Genomic DNA, 18524 nt, shown 5'->3' with positions numbered 1-18524 from the left:
GACTCAACTTCCATGGAAAGCCTTTTTTAGGCAAATGCAGAAATTTTACACACACACACACACACACACACACAAACACACATGAAATGTTGTGACGTTTCTTAAGTGCAGCTCGAAGTACTTGCATACGCAGACAAAAACCCTCTTCAATAAAACAAGTAAAAGATAAACATCTTATTTTGGGTGTGTAGTAGAAAAACCATGTTTGTGAACTTCGTATCTCTGAGCTCAGTAACGACACTCTTCATTCACCTCGTATTTCCAAACACACACAATCAGACTGTTCATTTTCCTTCATAACAAAGAAGAGTTAACACTGATATGGCTTCAAAAAAATCTGACATCAAAACAATAAATATCAAAAAACAAAAAAACAAAGCTTGACAAGAGCAAAAGAAAACCTTTGGTTTTCAGTGTTTGCACAATTTAAAATCACCGTGTGTGTCTCTGCTGCCGCGAGTCACACTGTATTTATTCACCTGTTGTTTCAGGTCACTGAGAAACAGTGTCGAGTGAAAACTGCTGTTTCCTGCACTTTTGGCATCATTCTGCAATTCTATGGTTTCCACTGATTTTGATAGAAATACTGGAGCTGTTCATCATGTTAGTACTGCCATCTGCTGTTCGGAAAGAGAAACGCAGCCGACTCCCACATGTACCTGCGGCTCGGTGGCCTCAGGTCAGCTCTCTGCTCCTCTTCCTCCTCCCGACTGACTGAGTTTGAATGTATTGCTTAAGAAAAGTGGCGGGCCAACTGTTCTGCGCCGCCACCGTGAGGGAAGAACAACTTCTGCTGTATTCGGCTACTCTGCCACAGACAAGCAGCATCGGTGAACCTAAGAGGAAGCGGCGGCTCAGCGGTTTTGATGGTGGAGGAGGGAGGACCTGCTCTGGAAGAGACCAACCAGGACGCTTCTCCTCAGAAGAGTCGGACCTGCTTCTTCAGCTCGTTCTTCTTCCACTGAGCCAGCCGGTCGAACGCCGACATGGACATGCTGAAGACTCTGTAAAACTCCTCAGGTGAGAGGTGACGCTGTGAGGGAGGAGAGGAGGGAGAAAAACAGCTGAGGAAACTAAACCGTTGCTGAAATACGTTGAAACGGTGAAAGCATGGTTCAGTGGGATTTTAAATCAAATCATTTGGTCTCCTACAGACGCAACAGAAGACACAGATTATCACAGATAACTCATTTATTGAGGAATTTTCTCTATCAACAAAAGTTATGCTGTTCTACACTGATGATCAGTTTCTTTGTTCAACAATTCACATGGTACAGACCGGTAAAGCTCACGGGCTTCCAGTAAACAGAATTTCAACAGCACTGCAGCAAAACTAACAGTTTCTGGTGTGCAGTAGATAGATGGATCATCTTGAACTGATAAAACATCTGCTCAGCTTTCAATGTGTGTAACACCTGCATGAAGCTTTCTGTCGCAATCTTTTCTGTTTCTTTCCCCCCCCCCCCCCCCCCCCCCCCCCTTTTCAGACTGATGTGCAAATGCAGAGAGTGAAGTGGATTTAGTGTCTTGTTAGAGCTTACCTCCAGTCTGGCTCGATCCACATCGCTGGGGAGACGCTGCTGCCCTCGCACTGACACCACTAAAGCTTCATATGGGTAAATCTGTCAGAGACAGAGGATATCAGGAACACATCCAAGTGTGACTGACATGGGAATGTTGTTTAAATAGAAATGTTAACAGCTGTTATTCTTCTATGCAGCACAATAGTCAATCTATGGATTTAAGAAATCAAAAAACCTTTCATCTTAATGCTAAAACTACCGAAAGAGAGAGTATGAAATCAGAAGCATCAGCAGGTTAGAGAAAACAAGAGATTCTAAATGAAAAAATTCTCATTTATAAATTTCACAGTGCATCATAATGAAATTATACATTTAAAAATGCAGTATTACAGACAAATCCAATTCCCATCTTCCCTTCCTCGGCCAGCCAATTCCAGCCACTTAAAATACAGTGAAATTCAACAATAACAGTGGCAGCAGCAGCAGGAGAATAAAGTAAGCAAAACCATAAGAGGCAATGTTAGAAGAGAGGAAATATTGTGGATTTCAAACAGGAAAAAGTAACATCGGCTGAAATCTGAGTCGCTGAAGCGCAAAGTGCTAAAATGCTTCACATAATTTGATAAAATGCAAGGATGAGATGTTGGTGCATGTCGCCAGGATTAACAGAATTTTTGCTTTAGTAACATCAAAAGAACAATTAAAACTATATTCCTGCATCTAAATAACAAAGTTAAAAAAAACCCTGTAAAGCAAATGATGATGATGATGATGAATCTGATGAGCAGTTTGTGAAAAAGAAAAAAAAAAGTTGGTTTATTCATCATGAATATTCCTGTTAAAAAGACGATTCACGGTGTTAGGAAGTGTGTCTCTGAGCCTGCTGTATGTATCTGTGTCTAGCATTCACTATAAACACAGACAACACCTCATTCCCATCTGTTAGTCATTGATCCAGACCTTCGCTCCTCAGAAACAGTGCTCTGTAGTTCTGCCAGCCATGTCTTACCTTGTATTCTGAAACAAAAGGAGAAAAAAAAAAGATCAAATGTTTGCAGGTTTTCACCGAGATGCTTATTTCATCCATTTACACACACACACACACACACACACACACACACACACACACACACACACACTGAAAAAAACATCTATAGAGGAGGCAAATAAACAATGAAACCCCAGGAACTGTTGAGGAAGCAGATTTGTAAATAGGCTCACCTCTGATCTGCCAGTTAACGGCATTGCTGCTGTCATACTGGTAATAATCTGCTCCTGCACTGCCGGGCTGCTGGAGAACAAGAGCAGTTCAGAAACACACACATCCTTTTCATCTTCCTTAAGAACAGCAAACAGAACTTCTAAATCAGTGAAGTGTGTTGTCCAATAATCCATCCCACTGATATATTGAAGACATTTAGCTTTTTCTTTTTCTTCTTCTTCCTTTTTTTTTTACTCGGCCTTTAAAGGAAAACTGATACAGATGAGTTTCAGGTTCAGTGGCAGATGAAGGACTTGGTCATATGTTACAGCTTAGTGATTGGCTGCATCCATCTTAACTGGGCTCTGGCTCTCTCTTTTACCCTTCTCATCACTTCAGAGGATATTATACATGCATTTCTGAGAGATTTATTGGAACTGTAAATTTTATTTGCTGATATGTTCTCTTATGGTTCATTCTCCATGTGTGAAGCTGGCAGCTCAGTCTCCTTAAGGCGCTTTTCTACTTTCTCCTTTTCTTTTTCCGTTGTTTTAAAGGTCAGAAAAGGGAAAATATAATATAAGTAAGGGATAAAGGAGGCAGATTACTTGTAAATTAGCAACCATGTGTTTGAAAACAAACCAGCGGTTCATGCAAGACAGTTCATATCCATGAAATTGCTTTGTAGAGATATTTCTCAAGACACTACTAACAGTAACAGTTATCTCGATTCCAGTAAACTCTGCAGTTCTGTGCCAATAATAAACAGATTTTCATTCTTGCTATTGACATTTGTTTTGAGTTTCTGGAGCCCCTACATGTGAGCATGGACCCTCCCTGCAGACTGGAATGCATTTTTTCCAGACTTCAATAATCCTGTTTTGGTATAATAACACATAATTATCCCACAAATGCATGTTTGCTACAACTTGAGATCGTCCAAGAATGAAATATTCTGCCTTGTTAAAAGATTTAATGCTGGAATTGGTGCAACAAATAATGTAAGCCGAGCAGGATGAATTCTTGTGGCACCTTTTGAAGCAGACAGGTCTTATATAACACCTGATGTAATACTCCTGATGCTCAATGCCATACGTGGCATTATAGACACTAGTGGTTTGTCTCCAGAAGGGAAGAGAATCTGCCTTTACAAGTTATTTCACTTATTACAAGCAGGAAAGAAACTATGGCTGCTTACCCTGTTTATTCCATTTTTGCCGTAGCCCGGCAATGAGGACGATTTGGCAATGTACGAATCTGGAAGAACAAAGACAACAAAACAAAACCATGAGCAAACAAACTGCAGCAGACACATTTAGACTGCAAGAAGGAGCAACGCTTTTTTAGTAACGGCTATTCTGCGTATATTTTGTTCAAATATCTATTTAGGGAACATATTGTGCGTTAGAACATTGGCAGAATGAACTTATTTGCATACATTCAAACAAGAGACAAAATCGCCAACAAATTTCTTCTCAATCCAAGAACAGTGTGTGTCTAGATATTAGGAAGAGTTATGGCTTCTTCAAATATGCTGATAACTTTTTAACCACCAAGGACAGATCGTCCAGTCCAAAAAAACATGCATTAACTTTTTGGTACATTTATTAGAACTAATCATGGGAGCTGTTGAGGAATCAATCATATTCACACAGTATTTGACGACGACATTCACATTTCATACAGCCTGACAGCGTCTCATTGACGCGTTTCTGAAAGACTGTGACTAACAAAAGAATCAGATGCACTCCGACCTACAGTTTATAATAATATTACAACAAAGCAACAGCTTCAATAATTCAATTTTTAAAGCCGGAGGGCTCATTGCCATTTACTCTTTCTTCATTTTAAATTTCAAGGCTGTTGCCTGGTCACTAAAGGGCTGATTCTTTGCTCAAAGCAATATACTGAGAACAAATACTCGTGCACTGCTGCAGAGACGGCAGCAGAGAGCAGCAGAGGAACACTGATCCTCTCACAGCAGCTCCGTCCACTTCCACTCGCTGCCTCTTCACTATATTTCTCTCTTCTTCCTCCTCTTCATCTTTGACTCTTCCTCGGTAATTTGCTCTGTCGTCTTTTCATCAACCATCTGCTCTCCCCCACTTTTCTCTTCCCCTCTCTTCATCTTTCTTTCTGCTGCTCACTCTTGTGTTGAGAGGCATTAAATTACACGGCGATGTCAGGGATCCGGCGAGAAACACCATGATGCAGCAGAAAAGCGGCCGGCGTGTGGAGCGGCCGTGCGACGCGTGTGTGTGAGACGCCGCACCATAATGAGTTTGTCATCTACTACTCCCTCGGGAAATGAGACGCCGTCTCCGTGATTAGTTCAAGTGTTGGTCAGAGAATAAAACCTTGTTTCATTAGGCCGTGCCAGACAATGTGAAATCCACTGACATAAGCGGCTCACTTAATTTTATCGCACAAGTGTTTCCCTACAATCACCACTGTGTTCTTCATCCCTGCAGATGGGATCTCTGCAGAAGGTTCAAGGCTTTCAGTAATTACTTCTGTTTTAAGGCCAAACTATTTAATTAGAAACTAATTCAACAGTGAGATTAGGACTTTATGTGGATAAAATACAAACATGAGTGTTGAATAAGGTTGTAAAGTTGAGGAGTATAACACAAAGCTCATAATAAAGAGAGTGTGGATCATAAAATCACTCAAATGTAACAGATTCCTACAGGTGAGAATCTTCTGCAGTGTGTAAAAACAGGTTATGAAACAGATCCCTGAAGAGTTTGGATCGGTGACCCTGGATGAGTGCTGCTTCTGAAATACCAGAAACACAGGCTTAAGCTACAGAACCATTCATCCTCCCACTTGTAAAGCAAAAAACCGTGTGTTTGTGTGTGTGTGTGAATGTGAGCGAACAACAATCCCCCACTTGAAGCCCTGCTGCTGTCACTGCTGAACCGGCAGGATGAGGGAGATAAGGGGGAAGGCCGCCCCCCCCCCCCCGGGATGAAGACGGAGATGAAAACACGGTGAAGGAGCACTCACCGCTGTCTGCGCTGTAGACCGACCGGGGAGCTGCAGACAGAGAGAAAGGCGAGATGCTGTTATACTCCTGACCAGATCTGGTAACTTTTGCATGAAGTCCTGTTCTGTCTGTGGGTTTGTTAAAAACTGAATTTCTCTCACTCAGTACACCCGACTACTGCTTTTGCACACAGTGCACATCATTTTCATCCATACAAACTATACATCTGGTGTTAAACAGCAGAATTCTGTGACAGAAAGTGTCTTTGTTTTGTTGAGTTTAACAGAATCTAATGAGAAACTTTATTTGCTTCAGATATAAATGACGAAAGACGTATAAGTTTGATCAGTTTTAAACTTTGTGACTTGTATCTTCGATGCACAAATGATTGAACAGGGTGGATTGGAGGTTAGCTCTTGTGCTTCACAAGCAGCCTCCAGTTCTCCCTGCGGCGGTGTGGCTTTTCTCTGGCTGCTCAGATTTCCTATCGTGGTCTAAAAACATCAGTTTGAGGTTAAAAGGTGACTCTAAATTACCCATAAGGTGTGAATGTGAGTGTGTGTGGTTGTGTGTGTCTCTGTGTTTGCCCTGCAGATGTGTCCACACACACACACACACACACACACACACACACACACACACACACACACACACACACACACACACAGTCAGCTGGGATGGGCTCCAGCCCCCCTGCAATCCTAAGTATGATAACGCAGTATGGAGGGATGAAAATCACCACAGTGAACTCCTGAGCGTTGACATTTTCCATTTCTGACTGTGTATCCAGTGTCTTATGAAAGGTGAATCACTTTCCCACCCTATTGCTTCAGTTGTCACTTGTCTTGTGCCCAGAAACTGTTTTCTTTTTCCAAATAATTAATATCAGAAAAACCTTTTCCCATGAAGTCACAGTAAAGTAGAAAATCTATAATCTACCACTGACGGCTAAATTAATCCACTGACAATAAATCCACTCCAAAAGTTGTATCACTCTCAGAGGTCACAGATTTAACATCTTGAAAACATTAGCAGTAAATATGTTGTGCTGAGATACTAGAATAAATAAACTTATTAGATAAGTTGCATTCTGAAGGAGAAACTTTGTGCATTCAAGCATGTGAGATAAAAAAAAAAAAAGAATATTTAATCCCATTCTTTTTCATTATTGTCTTTTAAGACTTCATGATATTGAACTAAAATGTTCCTTTAACAATGCTGCAGTATTTGTCAGGAGAAGCTCTTCTTTTTTAGCGTTAATCATCGAATGATTTGCTGGTTTTCAGATCCGCTTTTATCTGTGCATATGGATCCATTAGCATCTATCACTATATGCGGCTCGAGACACCGCGCTACGTGTGGTCAGTAAATCTACGCCACAGTAAAGGTATGAGTTTTCAGAGGAAGGGTAATAAAAAAAAGGCAGCTGGCGTGGGACATCTATAAAACATTAGGCGTGTGAGGATATGTCCCCAGCAGCATCAACATGCAAGCACACATAATCACCATCAAGACCGACGCGTCATATGAAATATGGAGCAGCACAGGTGCAGCCATGCGGCGCACGGGTTCCTACTTGGACCATGCATGTTAAAAATGCATATGTTTACGGCACACCCACTGCACTTTGTAATTTTAATGGCCTGCTCTGCACTCTGAGACGCGCACGGTTATTTTTAGTTTGACACTGTCAATAAATTAGGAACCGGAATTTGAACATAAGATATGAATTAACACAATGCTCCTCTCCCCACCAGTCGACTAGCACGCTAACATTAACGAAGCAGCCTCGGAAAAGAAAGTGCAGCTCAGACAAATGTAGACAAGTTCACTCTTAATCCGGAATATACACAACTGATTGGAAACAGATGCAGATCAGCCGCAGGTCAGAGTAATTTTACTGTAAAAAGACCGTCTGAATCGGATTATTCTGCTTAATCTATAGTAAGTCAAGAGGACTGAGCTGGTCTTTGCTGATCTGATGCTGGTTTAGCTGGCGAAGGAGCAGGTTAAAGCTGGGCCGGTCACACGGCCACGTAATAAAACTGCTCAGAGCATTTCTATGTACAGCTGGTGGCGAAATACGTTGGTATTTACCAGCAAAACACAACAATTGTGTGAATAACCAGCATGTTATGGTTGTTGCACTGTTAGCATCCAAGAGGACGTGAGAATGGGTGATTTTGCTGATAATGTCGCCTGCCGTCAGGTTGTTGTATCATTAAAAATGCACTATGTAGTCCTTTCCGTTTAGCTGATCGGAGTAGCACTACAGAGAATTTAAGGCTGAATAAATAAGGAATGGATTTTGCTTATATGGCACATATTTACCGCTTCAGCGGTATCAAAGCACTTTGCATTCGCCAGTTCACGTGTACACTCACACACCATTGCCGTGCAGGGTGCTGCACCTCCACCGGGAGCAATTTGGGATTCAGTGCTCCTTTTATGAGACTGTTTTATTACATTAATATTGAATTCTCCAGTGTCTGGATGCAGACTGAACTAAAGGGGCATCTTCTTCTCGGAAGACTCTCGTAACGGTCAACAGTCATGCGCACGAGCACAGCAGAGTCTGCTGGTGTTAACTCATCTAAGGCTGCATAATTTGGGAGTCTTTCAGGATGTTTTCAAATACTCATCACTCACAATTTCGTATTGTACTTTTGGAAGAGAAAAGTTTTTTTTGTTTTTCACTGCAGCATTTTGTTGCAGCCTGGCATGAATACTTCATAAATCAAAATTTTTTTTAAATCTATTTATTTGATTGAAAAGTACACATAATGTCTTCTTTGTAACTTTTAGACTTTGTAAATGTGACTCTGAGCCTCATATGACTCCCTGGTGGGCCGGTTTTGGCCCGTGGGCCGTACTTTAGACACCGCTGTGATAACTGATGGGCACATCAACACTGCAAAGCTCAGAGCACGCTGCCAGCATAGCTTTAAAAAAAAAAAGCAGCTCATCAATTTAGTGAAATTAAGTCTCCAAGTGTAAATTATCACATAGAAGTTCATGCCACGAACTGGAAATGGTCCCATTTTGGAATGAACCTGTTCTGAAGAGCAGCTGAGCGTATGCCTGTCGGGGCGTTAGTAATCAGTATGATGAGAGCAGACACCACCGGCCCTCAGTGAATACACAGCACACGCCACACACACATTATCTGCACGGCTCTCCGCCTGACCTCCCCGTGCACGGAGCTCATTTCCCTCTCTCTCTACGGCTCCCTGACCCTGATTTACCTCCAGGCTTCGTGTCATACATCTTCCCCGAACAGCTCCAAATTGCTTTTGCTTCAAACTCGCTCTCCCTTCCTTATATCTAATTCACTCTCTATAGCGTTCGCCCTCGCCGTCTCTTCCGTTAGAACACCCTTTCTTTTATTCCCGCCCGACCTAGACCTGTACACACGCGCTCTCTTTGAGTCTCTCCGTCTTTGTCTCGCCTTTACACACACTGAATGCAATGAGGGATGGGATCAATGGAAGAGTTAATACACGAGTGGAAAACTACACTCAATGAGACTCGGTCGGCATCACAATGAGACCAAGGTTCATTCTGTGATGAAAGGAAATATATTCATTCCTTAACACCCAATCTTCAGTCGCAGTAGCCTAATAATCCTACTTTTACCATGATTTCATGTTGGAACTCGCAAAATTGGAACTGGTTGCTTTGATTCCATATATTCAGTCTTTAGTGTTTTAGGCACTTCCACATTAAAAAAAAAAAAAAATGCATGTTAGGCAATAGGTGACCCTAAATTGCCTGGAAGTGGAGGATCGGTGGCCAGTCCAAGGTGTAAACTCAGCTGAGCTGGCTCCGGCCTCGGTGACGCTGACTTTGACAAAGTGGATATAAAAGATGGATGAAAAATTTACTGTGACCAAGGTAAAAGTCCAAATTTATGATGATTGCTGCATAAAATACAGTAAAGCATCAGAAAACGACGGAGACATTTCACTCTGAGTCACAGTTCAGTAAAGTGATTTTCCTGCCCTGCATATTTCAGATGCTTCCCTCCTCGAGCGTTCATGACTCAAACAAACACATTCTTTTCAACCTCTGCTGAAGACTGAATGAGAAACTGATTTTGAATCCGATGCGAAGGAGCTGGGAGGCACGTAGAAACTGTGCTGTTGAAGTAAACCGGGACTAAGAGGCGTCACTACGCATGGAAAAACACGAGGGGATCTCCGATGTGTGCGTCATCTGGGAACCATGCACGCTTGTGGATGAGAGAATAAGAGAATAAGATGAGACGCTGATATGTAAGAGCTTAAAAAGTCGACTGCTACAGTGAGAGACAGAGGATCCTCTGGAGGCCCTGAACATCAGATCCTGCTTTCATGTGCCGCCACTGTGATATTTCAGACTGATCTGAGCGACGTAACGACCAACAGACAGACCGACTTATCGACCGGCGCTAGTGCCATGCTGATAGATTTGCCATAAAAACAGTCTCAGATCGCTTAAAAGCCATAATGTGCTCTGAGGAGAACTTTGTTTCTACTTCAATATACAAGCAGGAAAAATCTGGTTTGAGTTCCAGCTGTTTTTTTTTTTCTTCTTAACGAGAAATCTGACAGAAATACTGAACATGTTCAATAGCAATATACTGACTGATGATATTCACATAACTGAACAACACACGGCTCTCACACTGGGGCTAGAACTGACCTCCACGACCAAACGGCAGACTGAAGTGAAAAACTAAACACTCAGGAGACTCACAACCATTCAGAGAGCCGTATCCCAGGTTGTTGAGCGCCTCCTTGCTGCTGCAGCGAGAGCTGCGTCTGCTGCCCCACTGGTCGTTGTCGTGGCAGCGCGAGCGCGCCTTCATCTCCTCCTTCAGGATCAGCCTGCCGATGCCCTGCATGGAGGGATGGGGGGAAGAAAGTCGAACGCGGTTGAGAGGAAGGAAAGTTGCTTTTAATTAACAGGCTCATTAAATATGAAGGAGAATGTCTTCTTTTTCTTACCCTGTTTATATTGTGATTCCAGCCGTCCTCCTCCCCTCCCGACGAAAACCTCCTCACCCTGGAGACTGGTTAGAGAGACGGAGGGACACAGAGGAAAAGAGGACTCTTTGATTTCCCTTCAAGGAACGAGACATGAAACCATCCTCGCCTCTCTTGGTGATCTTCTTCACTCTGATAGTATGAACAGCTTCAGAGACGGAGTACAACAGGCCGTTCAGCCTGCGCTGCTCGCTACCTTTAGGGGAGCCAGTGTATGGATAGTAGTTGGACTCCGGGTGATAGATGCTGTTGCAGTTGGAGGTGGAGAGGTGGCTGGAATTGACGAGGTTCTCGTTGGTCTTACTCTGAAGAGCTGTTGGAGAGGCAGACATGTCTGAGGGAAAGATAAAGAGAAAAAAAGCAGGAAGAATTTTAATTAAAGACACTCTTTCAACCGTTTTAATATGATGGCAAAGCATGTTTTCAAGGACTTGTATATACGAATGAAATGCTAACAGTCTCTTTTGATGGAAACAGCTCACTTTTTTTGTGAGCTTTCAATCTGTAAAAGTCTCTGCGACCACGCGGAGTGTGATTCATTTTGTTTGTTTATGTGTGTGTGCAGGATAAATGAGACGAACAAAGTCATGCACATACTCACAGAGAGGGGAGAGCACAGCAGGGGAGGAGAGGGAGGGAGGAGAAGAGGGGAGGTGCGTCAAAATGAAGGGAAAAGAGAAGGGAAAGGAGGTCAGAGAAAATGTGTTGGGCTGCGATACAAAACGTGCAAGCAAGGTTGTGGATATGTTCCACTAGCGATGGCGAAGGAAAGTGAAATATGAAAAAAAAAAAAAAAACACTTTATCAAAATGTGTGTGTTCACACAGAAATATCATGAGGATGAGAATTTACAATAATAAATGTTTTTCTGGATTTTAGTAGACTGTGAAAACAGTGATGGTGGTGTTAATGTTAAAGGTCGGAAAACTGATGCTGTTAGCATGAATACATGAACGTGACTTCTATTGTGTGGACAGTCCAAGTTTAGACTGGACACAATTTCCTGAAATCTGTGTCTGGTTTGTCATATTTCTTCAATGGCAATGTGATTATTAGAGTAATTTGTCCTGCTTTCCCAATACTGGAGGAACTTTAAAAATGAAAGCATAAAACTACCAACAAAAAGCCAAAATAAGTCACAATCATCAAAGACTTCAAATATGTGAATGTAAAATATATTTTTGATGAGAAAGAAAATATTTCTTATCCTCTTTATGTGTCAGTGAAGAAAACTGTAATGTCCTCTCTCTTTCAGTCCAGTAATAGTATGTTGAAGGATAAGAGATGTGAAAATTTACAATATTTTTCCAGCGTCTTCTACTCTTAAATGCTCAATAACTCTATAACTATATTATTTAGTTTAGTTTAGTTTAGTTTAGTTTAGTTTAGTTTAGATTTCATCCAACAAGCTGAATCATGTTCTGGTGTATATGTTTCGATTTGTTGTCGATGTATGTCCATTTTTTGACAATTTTCCCAAGAGGACCATGAAGTTCTCGTTGACCTTTGACCCTTTGATTTTACTTTGGAAACAGCTGTTTAAAAATAAAATCATTAACAGTGATGAGCTGCCGCATCAATACACAATATGTCTCTTTTAACTCTCTTTTTTCTGTAGAAATCATACATTATGCTGGCAGAGAATTAAAGACTTACAACTAAACATGAATCTGTTTTTGTCCTGCTGCGTGAACAGTTTTAATCTCTCCGTCGTCTCCTCCGGTGTTACAACTAAACAGCTCCATACAGACACATAAAGCTGCATCAACAACATACATTATATTGTACTAATATATAAACGATCATGAGTTTCAGCCTCAACATGAAAACTGCATGATTCCTGCTGTAAATCTGAGTTTGAATCCCGCCTCGCAGCGGGCCTGCTCAGACTGAAGAGAGAGGTTTGTCAGCACTTTGTGGAGCGGTGTAAATCATGCAAAGGTCTTTCTGAAGAACTGTAACTCTGTGGGGTCTGCGGTCTGAGAGCGCTGATGGATCGCCGACACTCAGTATTTGGCACAGCCTCCCTCAGTTTTACCTCACCTCTTGAATCATCTGCTGAATCTGTAATCTCGTTTTTGATGCGGCGATCAAAGCTCACATCCACCTCGACTGGATATAACTCTTTAGCTCTTGGAGCCAAGTTACCTTATAGTAACTTTATTAAAGTGTCATATTGTGACTGATGCTGTGATGATTAAGACACATCGATCCAAGCTGTTCTCTGCTCTTCAAGTCTCGAGTCAAGGCGGCTTCAAACACTGACTGTGACTCAAAACATCCACTTTTATATTCAAAGTCAACGCGCAATTTTATTTCCTAAGGGCCACAAAAATTATGTCCAACACAATATCTAAAAAAAAATGGATTTGGTTCCCCTCAGTTTGTCGAACAAAGCCTCCAAAACTCCACAAATCTACCAACCTTGTCTCTTGTAGATGGGAGGTTTCCTGTAAATGTTGGTTTCCTCAGCAGCTGGAAACAAAGACAAATAGGGTTTTAGAGAAGACAGGGGGAAAGAAATGATCTGGGTCTCCTCATTCAGCCCACCCTACCTGTGTACATTCACAGTCTTATGAGCCATAAAGGGAGCAGCACATGTAATAAACCAGTGTAAAGGAGGAGGAGCTGTGCAGCCAGACAACCTGACTGACATGCAGAGAGGCTGATTAATACAGACTCACAGGCTTAATACAGGAGAGAGAAGCAGATGGCCAAACAATAGAGACGAGGGAGGAGGACGGGATGAGACAGGAAGGGAGCATTTTGTGTCCCTCATTGGTGGAGATTTCAGAGCTCTGAGCACGACAAGATTAAAAATAGTTTGAATGTGCAAAAAAAAAAAAAATCTTTCTTTCTAGTCAACAGATACTCCGCAGAGTGAGCTACCATTCCGACCAAGTTGACGGTTTGACTCCCAATGGGCCAGCCGGTCTAAATTTGTATGCACTTCTGATACTGGGAGGCACTTTGGATAAAAGCATCCCCCAAATACATTTTGCTCAGTCCTGAAAAGCATAGAGGGACAGCTGCTGTCCGGGCTGGCAAGGAGAGCCGGCTCAAAAAAAGGAAAAAGAAAAAGATGGCGTGAGGATGCATGCAGTGAGAAATGGACCGAGGACAGGCGGAGGGAAGTGATGGAGGGGAATCAAATGCCCAGCGTGCAGCGAAGAGAGGAGGTCTTTTAAAGCGAAGGCAACAAAGACAGAGTGAAACATTCAGGAGGCGGCGAGAAGAGGCATTAAACTGATGGAACGGCGCGCTGATGGACTGTTTAAATAAAATGAACGGATGGATAAAAGTGCTCAAATATTAGACAAGAGCTGCGGATCAGTGTAATGTATCAGACACGCTTTTCACCGGATGAGACTAAAGAGAGAATAACTCCACTTTATGGGGGTTAAAGTACAAATAAATTATGTGCGAAGACAAAAACGATGAAGTATTTCAATACTGAGTGTATTTATTGCTTCCATTGTGTGAGGAACTTAAAATCACTCAGATTTTTTCTCTGTATATTTCTGTATTCATTTGAAAAATATTACATTGAGCGACTGATCGGAATTTTCACATCAAATTTTTTTACAATAAAGTTGATTTACTGTCTTTTCTAAAATTATTCCTAAACGATCTGATCATAAAATTTCCTTTTAGGAGGACGGAAAACGACAAAAATCAGAAAACTGTTATATTTGTCAAACGGAAACTAGCCGATACTTGACTGTTTAAGTGAGAAAATCTAAACAAGTTTTTATTTTATTGTCAAAGAATTGCTATAAAAATGGTTAGCTGTTCGTTGCACTATGTAGGAGACAGCAGATTAAACCATAGATAATGGCAGCTTCAAAATTTACACCAAAAATAATGTTTAAAAGTAATGAGTGGAAGTCAAAGCTATTAAACATTAAATTAATACACCCATTATCATAATTATTTTAATGATCACACACTTAAACACAACACTTATAGACTATGGGGACTAAAAGAACACAGAATGAGAAAGACTTTGCTTTTAATGGCCTAGAAAACTAAACTTTCCTGTAATAATGAGAGACACATAATTCCTACCAGGCGTTTTGGGGCTCGGGGGGCATGATGTGTTTTAAGCTCTGCTGTGAGGGACATTCATCCTGATGGCTAAAGTCTGTGTGAAGCAACTTCAAATTTCATATTCTACAAACAGCTTTTTTTTTTAAATTGATGAAGTTATGAAACAAGACATTTAAATTTCCAGAAATGTGTCATGACTGTACAACAACTTTCTTTCACTGATATTTTTTTTTTTATGTAAAACATGCAGCTTTTTCCTCCTTCAGACCTTGGTGGTTGACGGTTAGATGGGGTTCACAATCTACACTGGTGATCTACAGAGAACCGGGAACATTTGAATTGTGGGTCAGTCTTGGACTACGGGAGGCACGGCTGGGTTAGTAAACCGGTCAGGGGTCTTGGCTGCGGCCTACCTGGCACATGGAAATGCCTGGGGACTTGAATGAAGGTGGTGGTGGGTGAAGCGCACCGCTCTGGCTGACTGTAATAGGGTGAACTCCTGCCACTCTCACTGCCTGCACTCAGCCCAGCCAATCACAGTGAGAGAAACCCAAGCATGAATGACCCATGCCGTCAAACAGAAAGACAGACAATCCGAAGAAAGACAGACCCACTGACGTGTGTGTGTGTGTGTGTGTGTGTGATAGCTTGAGTGAGTGGGCGCATTACCAGGGAGATAATAATGCAGTGGGGAGCCACCGTGGCGACTGTGTGCAGGGGAGTCAGTGAAGGCTGAGCTGGAGGAACGCCTCGTTCTCAACTCCATGCCATCCAACAAATCCTGAAAGAAACACAAGTGTGTGTGTGTGTGTGTGTGTGTGTGTGAGAGAGAAAGGTAGTAGAGTGATGTGCATTAGTGTTGCCTTTGAATTACTCCACAAGGTCCTTCTAAAAACACATTTTAATCATGTTAACAGCCCTCACTCCGCGCCTATGGGGCGCTCTAAGCAGCCTTGCTGTCTTTGAAATGTAATCATTATATTTCCCAGGCTCGTTTTATTAGAGATCAATTTATTGGAACATCCATTTGAAGAGATTTGCAGCTTCCTGCAGATTAGAAACACATTAGTCATAAGTTTTTCTGGCTTGATGTAGATCTCGTCCTGATGTGACACCATCAATCTAAAGTTTGTACAAACTCGCTGTATTAAGGTGCTGATCTATTACACTCAATTTTACAGTTTCTGCCAGAAAAATGTCAAGTTTTAACAGGGAATTGTCCTTCACTTGTTCCGTTATGAGACATCTCCAGCAAAGAATCTTTTAATGTTTCAATATTTTACATCGTTTCGCAATCTAAAAAAGATTTGCTCATTAATAGTGATCTAAATGAAGGTGTGTGAGGACCTACCTGGGAGTACGGTGACAAGGAGCTCAACGACTACAAAGGAAAAAGATTAAAAGTTATTTCAAAGCTTCCTTTTCCATTCTTATTCTTGAAGTCACTCCAAGTGTGTGTGTACCTGTCCACAGCTGTATCTCTCCAGCATGTCATCGGAGAGGTGTGTGTGCGCGTGGTCGGCCTGATAAGGGATGATGTCGGGCCGCTGGATTTCATATACGGCTTTCACCCTGGGCAGAGCCGCCAGCTGCTTGTAGTCCAAAACATCGGCGTCAGCCTTCGACTGGAAGAGACAGACAGGTGGGACGAGACGGAGACAGCCGGAGTCGTCGGTGGAAGTCATATTCTGACAGTCACTGCAAAATCGAAGGCAGACAGGACGCAGGACTCACGCAGATGAGGCGGTGAGGGGAGCCGAGCAGCGGCGAGGAGCCGGGAGGAGATATGGACGCCGTCTCAGAGGTACGCCTGAGCTGGGGGGACAAACGTCGGGCGTCACGGTGAGACATTAGTGTCAAACACAAACTACAAGAGAGAGTGACGTTCATAAAGATTGGATTTGGCAGCTGCTGTACGTCGGCGTATCTTTACTTCATTACCTGTCGGGACGGAGCCGTCAGGGTAGAAATCTGCTGAGCAACAGCTACTTATTCACAAAACATGCTCATTAGCACGAAAGGAAGAGAGAACTCGCTAAATAATTTAATTACCAGGGGTGAAAGTAAAATATTCCAAACATTTAAGAACGGCAGTATTTGTACTTCTGTGAGTAAACGTGTTTATGTCCTCAGTTTAGATTCATATACATTTTCCTATCAAATGATCTTTTATTTGCATTGAAAATTGCTTCTTTATGTCGACAGTTGTTTACAAACCAATTGCCTCAGTATAATTTCAATGTATATTTCATTATTTACACGTTGAAACATCAGGCTGACCTTGTCTTTATTGTCTTTTTGAAGCTAATTCGAATAAACTTCTATTTTTCTTGTCAAAACAGTCACAGTTTTCCTGATAAATGTCTTTTTTTTGCAGACTGAAAAACCGATATGTTCCTAAAAGAGTTGAGTTTTAGCCGATTTGGCTGAGTTATGGAGAAAAACAGACTCCGGCTTCAAAGTCACGGATGAGACGTTTCACACACTGCGAGAAATAAAGCGCCGCAAAGAGAGAAACTGTATTTAGGGCAGAAGGGGGCAGAACAGGTATTTTGAGTATCGCTCACCCTCAGTTTCCTCTCCAGTCGAGCTGCTTCTTTACACATGGGGTGCCAAACCTCTGAACCTAAACACACACACACACAGACACACACACAGAGAGACACATACACACACACAATTTTATCTTGGTTTGCTTTGTTTATTGTGTGTGGGCAGAAGCCATACAGTTTTATGGGTTCCCGTGAAGAACAGATCAGTCCTTCTCAAGTGAATAAACATCAACCAACAACACACACACACACACACACACACACACACACACACACATGGGATGGAGAGTGCACGGCTGCAGAGGCAGTTTGTCTGGGTAGTGAACAGAAGATGCAGCTCTTCTGGTTTCTCCACACAGATCAGCAGAGCGAGAGACAAAAGGGGGGAGAATATTTAGTCCTGCTGCCGTCGTGGCTGCAAGGATGGTAAAGTCAGCTCGTGGGCCACTCTGTCCAAACTCAAACATCTCAACAGCTAGAGGAAGAACTTCCGTGCAATTTAGAGGTATTCATGACATAATAGACTAACAAAAACAAGCAAAGTCTGACATTTCAAAAATACTATGTGACCTTATGGAAAATGAGATTACATGACCTGATAGATGACAGTGAGGAAAAAATGATGACAAAATATACCAGAAAGAAAAAAAAAAATGAAAGACAGAAAAACAAGGTAAGTTAGAAGGAAGTAAAAAATGGTGGACTATAAAAGCAGAGAGCACAGAAGGAATAAACGAGGGCTGTTAGATCTTATTCATAACAATAAAACACTAATGTCGGGATGTTATATGCATGGGGATCTGATAGCAGTAATGATGGTAATACATCCACCTCCAACACACCCACATGCACGAATACACACATGTACACACACACACACACACACACACACACACACACACACACACGCTGACGTCGTATCATTTTCTCCGGCCTTGGGGCAAAGCGGGGCAGCAGAATGGACTCAGTTAGCTGATCATGACTCTAATATACAACCACTATCAACACTATAAATCTGACTAGCACACACACACCACACACACACACACACACACACACACACACACACACACACCCACACACACACAGACCCAGACCCAACAACTAGACACACTCGCACACAAAATCGATACTCCAGACAGAAACCATGCGTGGTGATTCAGTGCGCCCCCGTCCCGCCCA

The 18524-nt window shown here is 42.1% G+C and overlaps 1 protein-coding gene across 2 annotated transcripts in view; it reads right to left on the bottom strand.

Moving 5' to 3' along the window:
- Positions 1-917: 917 nt before the first annotated feature.
- The window catches only part of LOC115395482 (actin-binding LIM protein 3-like), a 42233-nt gene continuing 24626 nt past the window's right edge, over positions 918-18524 (bottom strand). Inside the window, exons 8-23 of one of the 2 annotated variants that reach the window (XM_030101050.1) lie at positions 17358-17416; positions 16525-16605; positions 16254-16415; positions 16142-16171; positions 15460-15571; positions 15204-15305; positions 13165-13215; positions 10937-11053; positions 10702-10766; positions 10451-10592; positions 5734-5763; positions 3923-3981; positions 2745-2814; positions 2533-2540; positions 1542-1622; positions 918-1033 (exon numbers count right to left, since the gene is read on the bottom strand). In XM_030101050.1, the coding sequence (XP_029956910.1) occupies positions 920-1033; positions 1542-1622; positions 2533-2540; positions 2745-2814; positions 3923-3981; positions 5734-5763; positions 10451-10592; positions 10702-10766; positions 10937-11053; positions 13165-13215; positions 15204-15305; positions 15460-15571; positions 16142-16171; positions 16254-16415; positions 16525-16605; positions 17358-17416 (1283 nt within the window). In that variant the 3' untranslated portion in view covers positions 918-919. Of the gene's footprint in view, positions 1034-1541; positions 1623-2532; positions 2541-2744; positions 2815-3922; positions 3982-5733; positions 5764-10450; positions 10593-10701; positions 10767-10936; positions 11075-13164; positions 13216-15203; positions 15306-15459; positions 15572-16141; positions 16172-16253; positions 16416-16524; positions 16606-17357; positions 17417-18524 lie in introns of both variants that reach the window. The other variant, XM_030101051.1, reaches the window with a different exon arrangement.

Source organism: Salarias fasciatus, chromosome 10, assembly GCF_902148845.1.
Source record: "Salarias fasciatus chromosome 10, fSalaFa1.1, whole genome shotgun sequence".
Lineage (NCBI taxonomy): Eukaryota > Metazoa > Chordata > Actinopteri > Blenniiformes > Blenniidae > Salarias > Salarias fasciatus.
The sequence above is the reverse complement of the archived record's forward strand: the minus strand, read 5'-3'. Positions and strand labels throughout refer to the sequence as shown.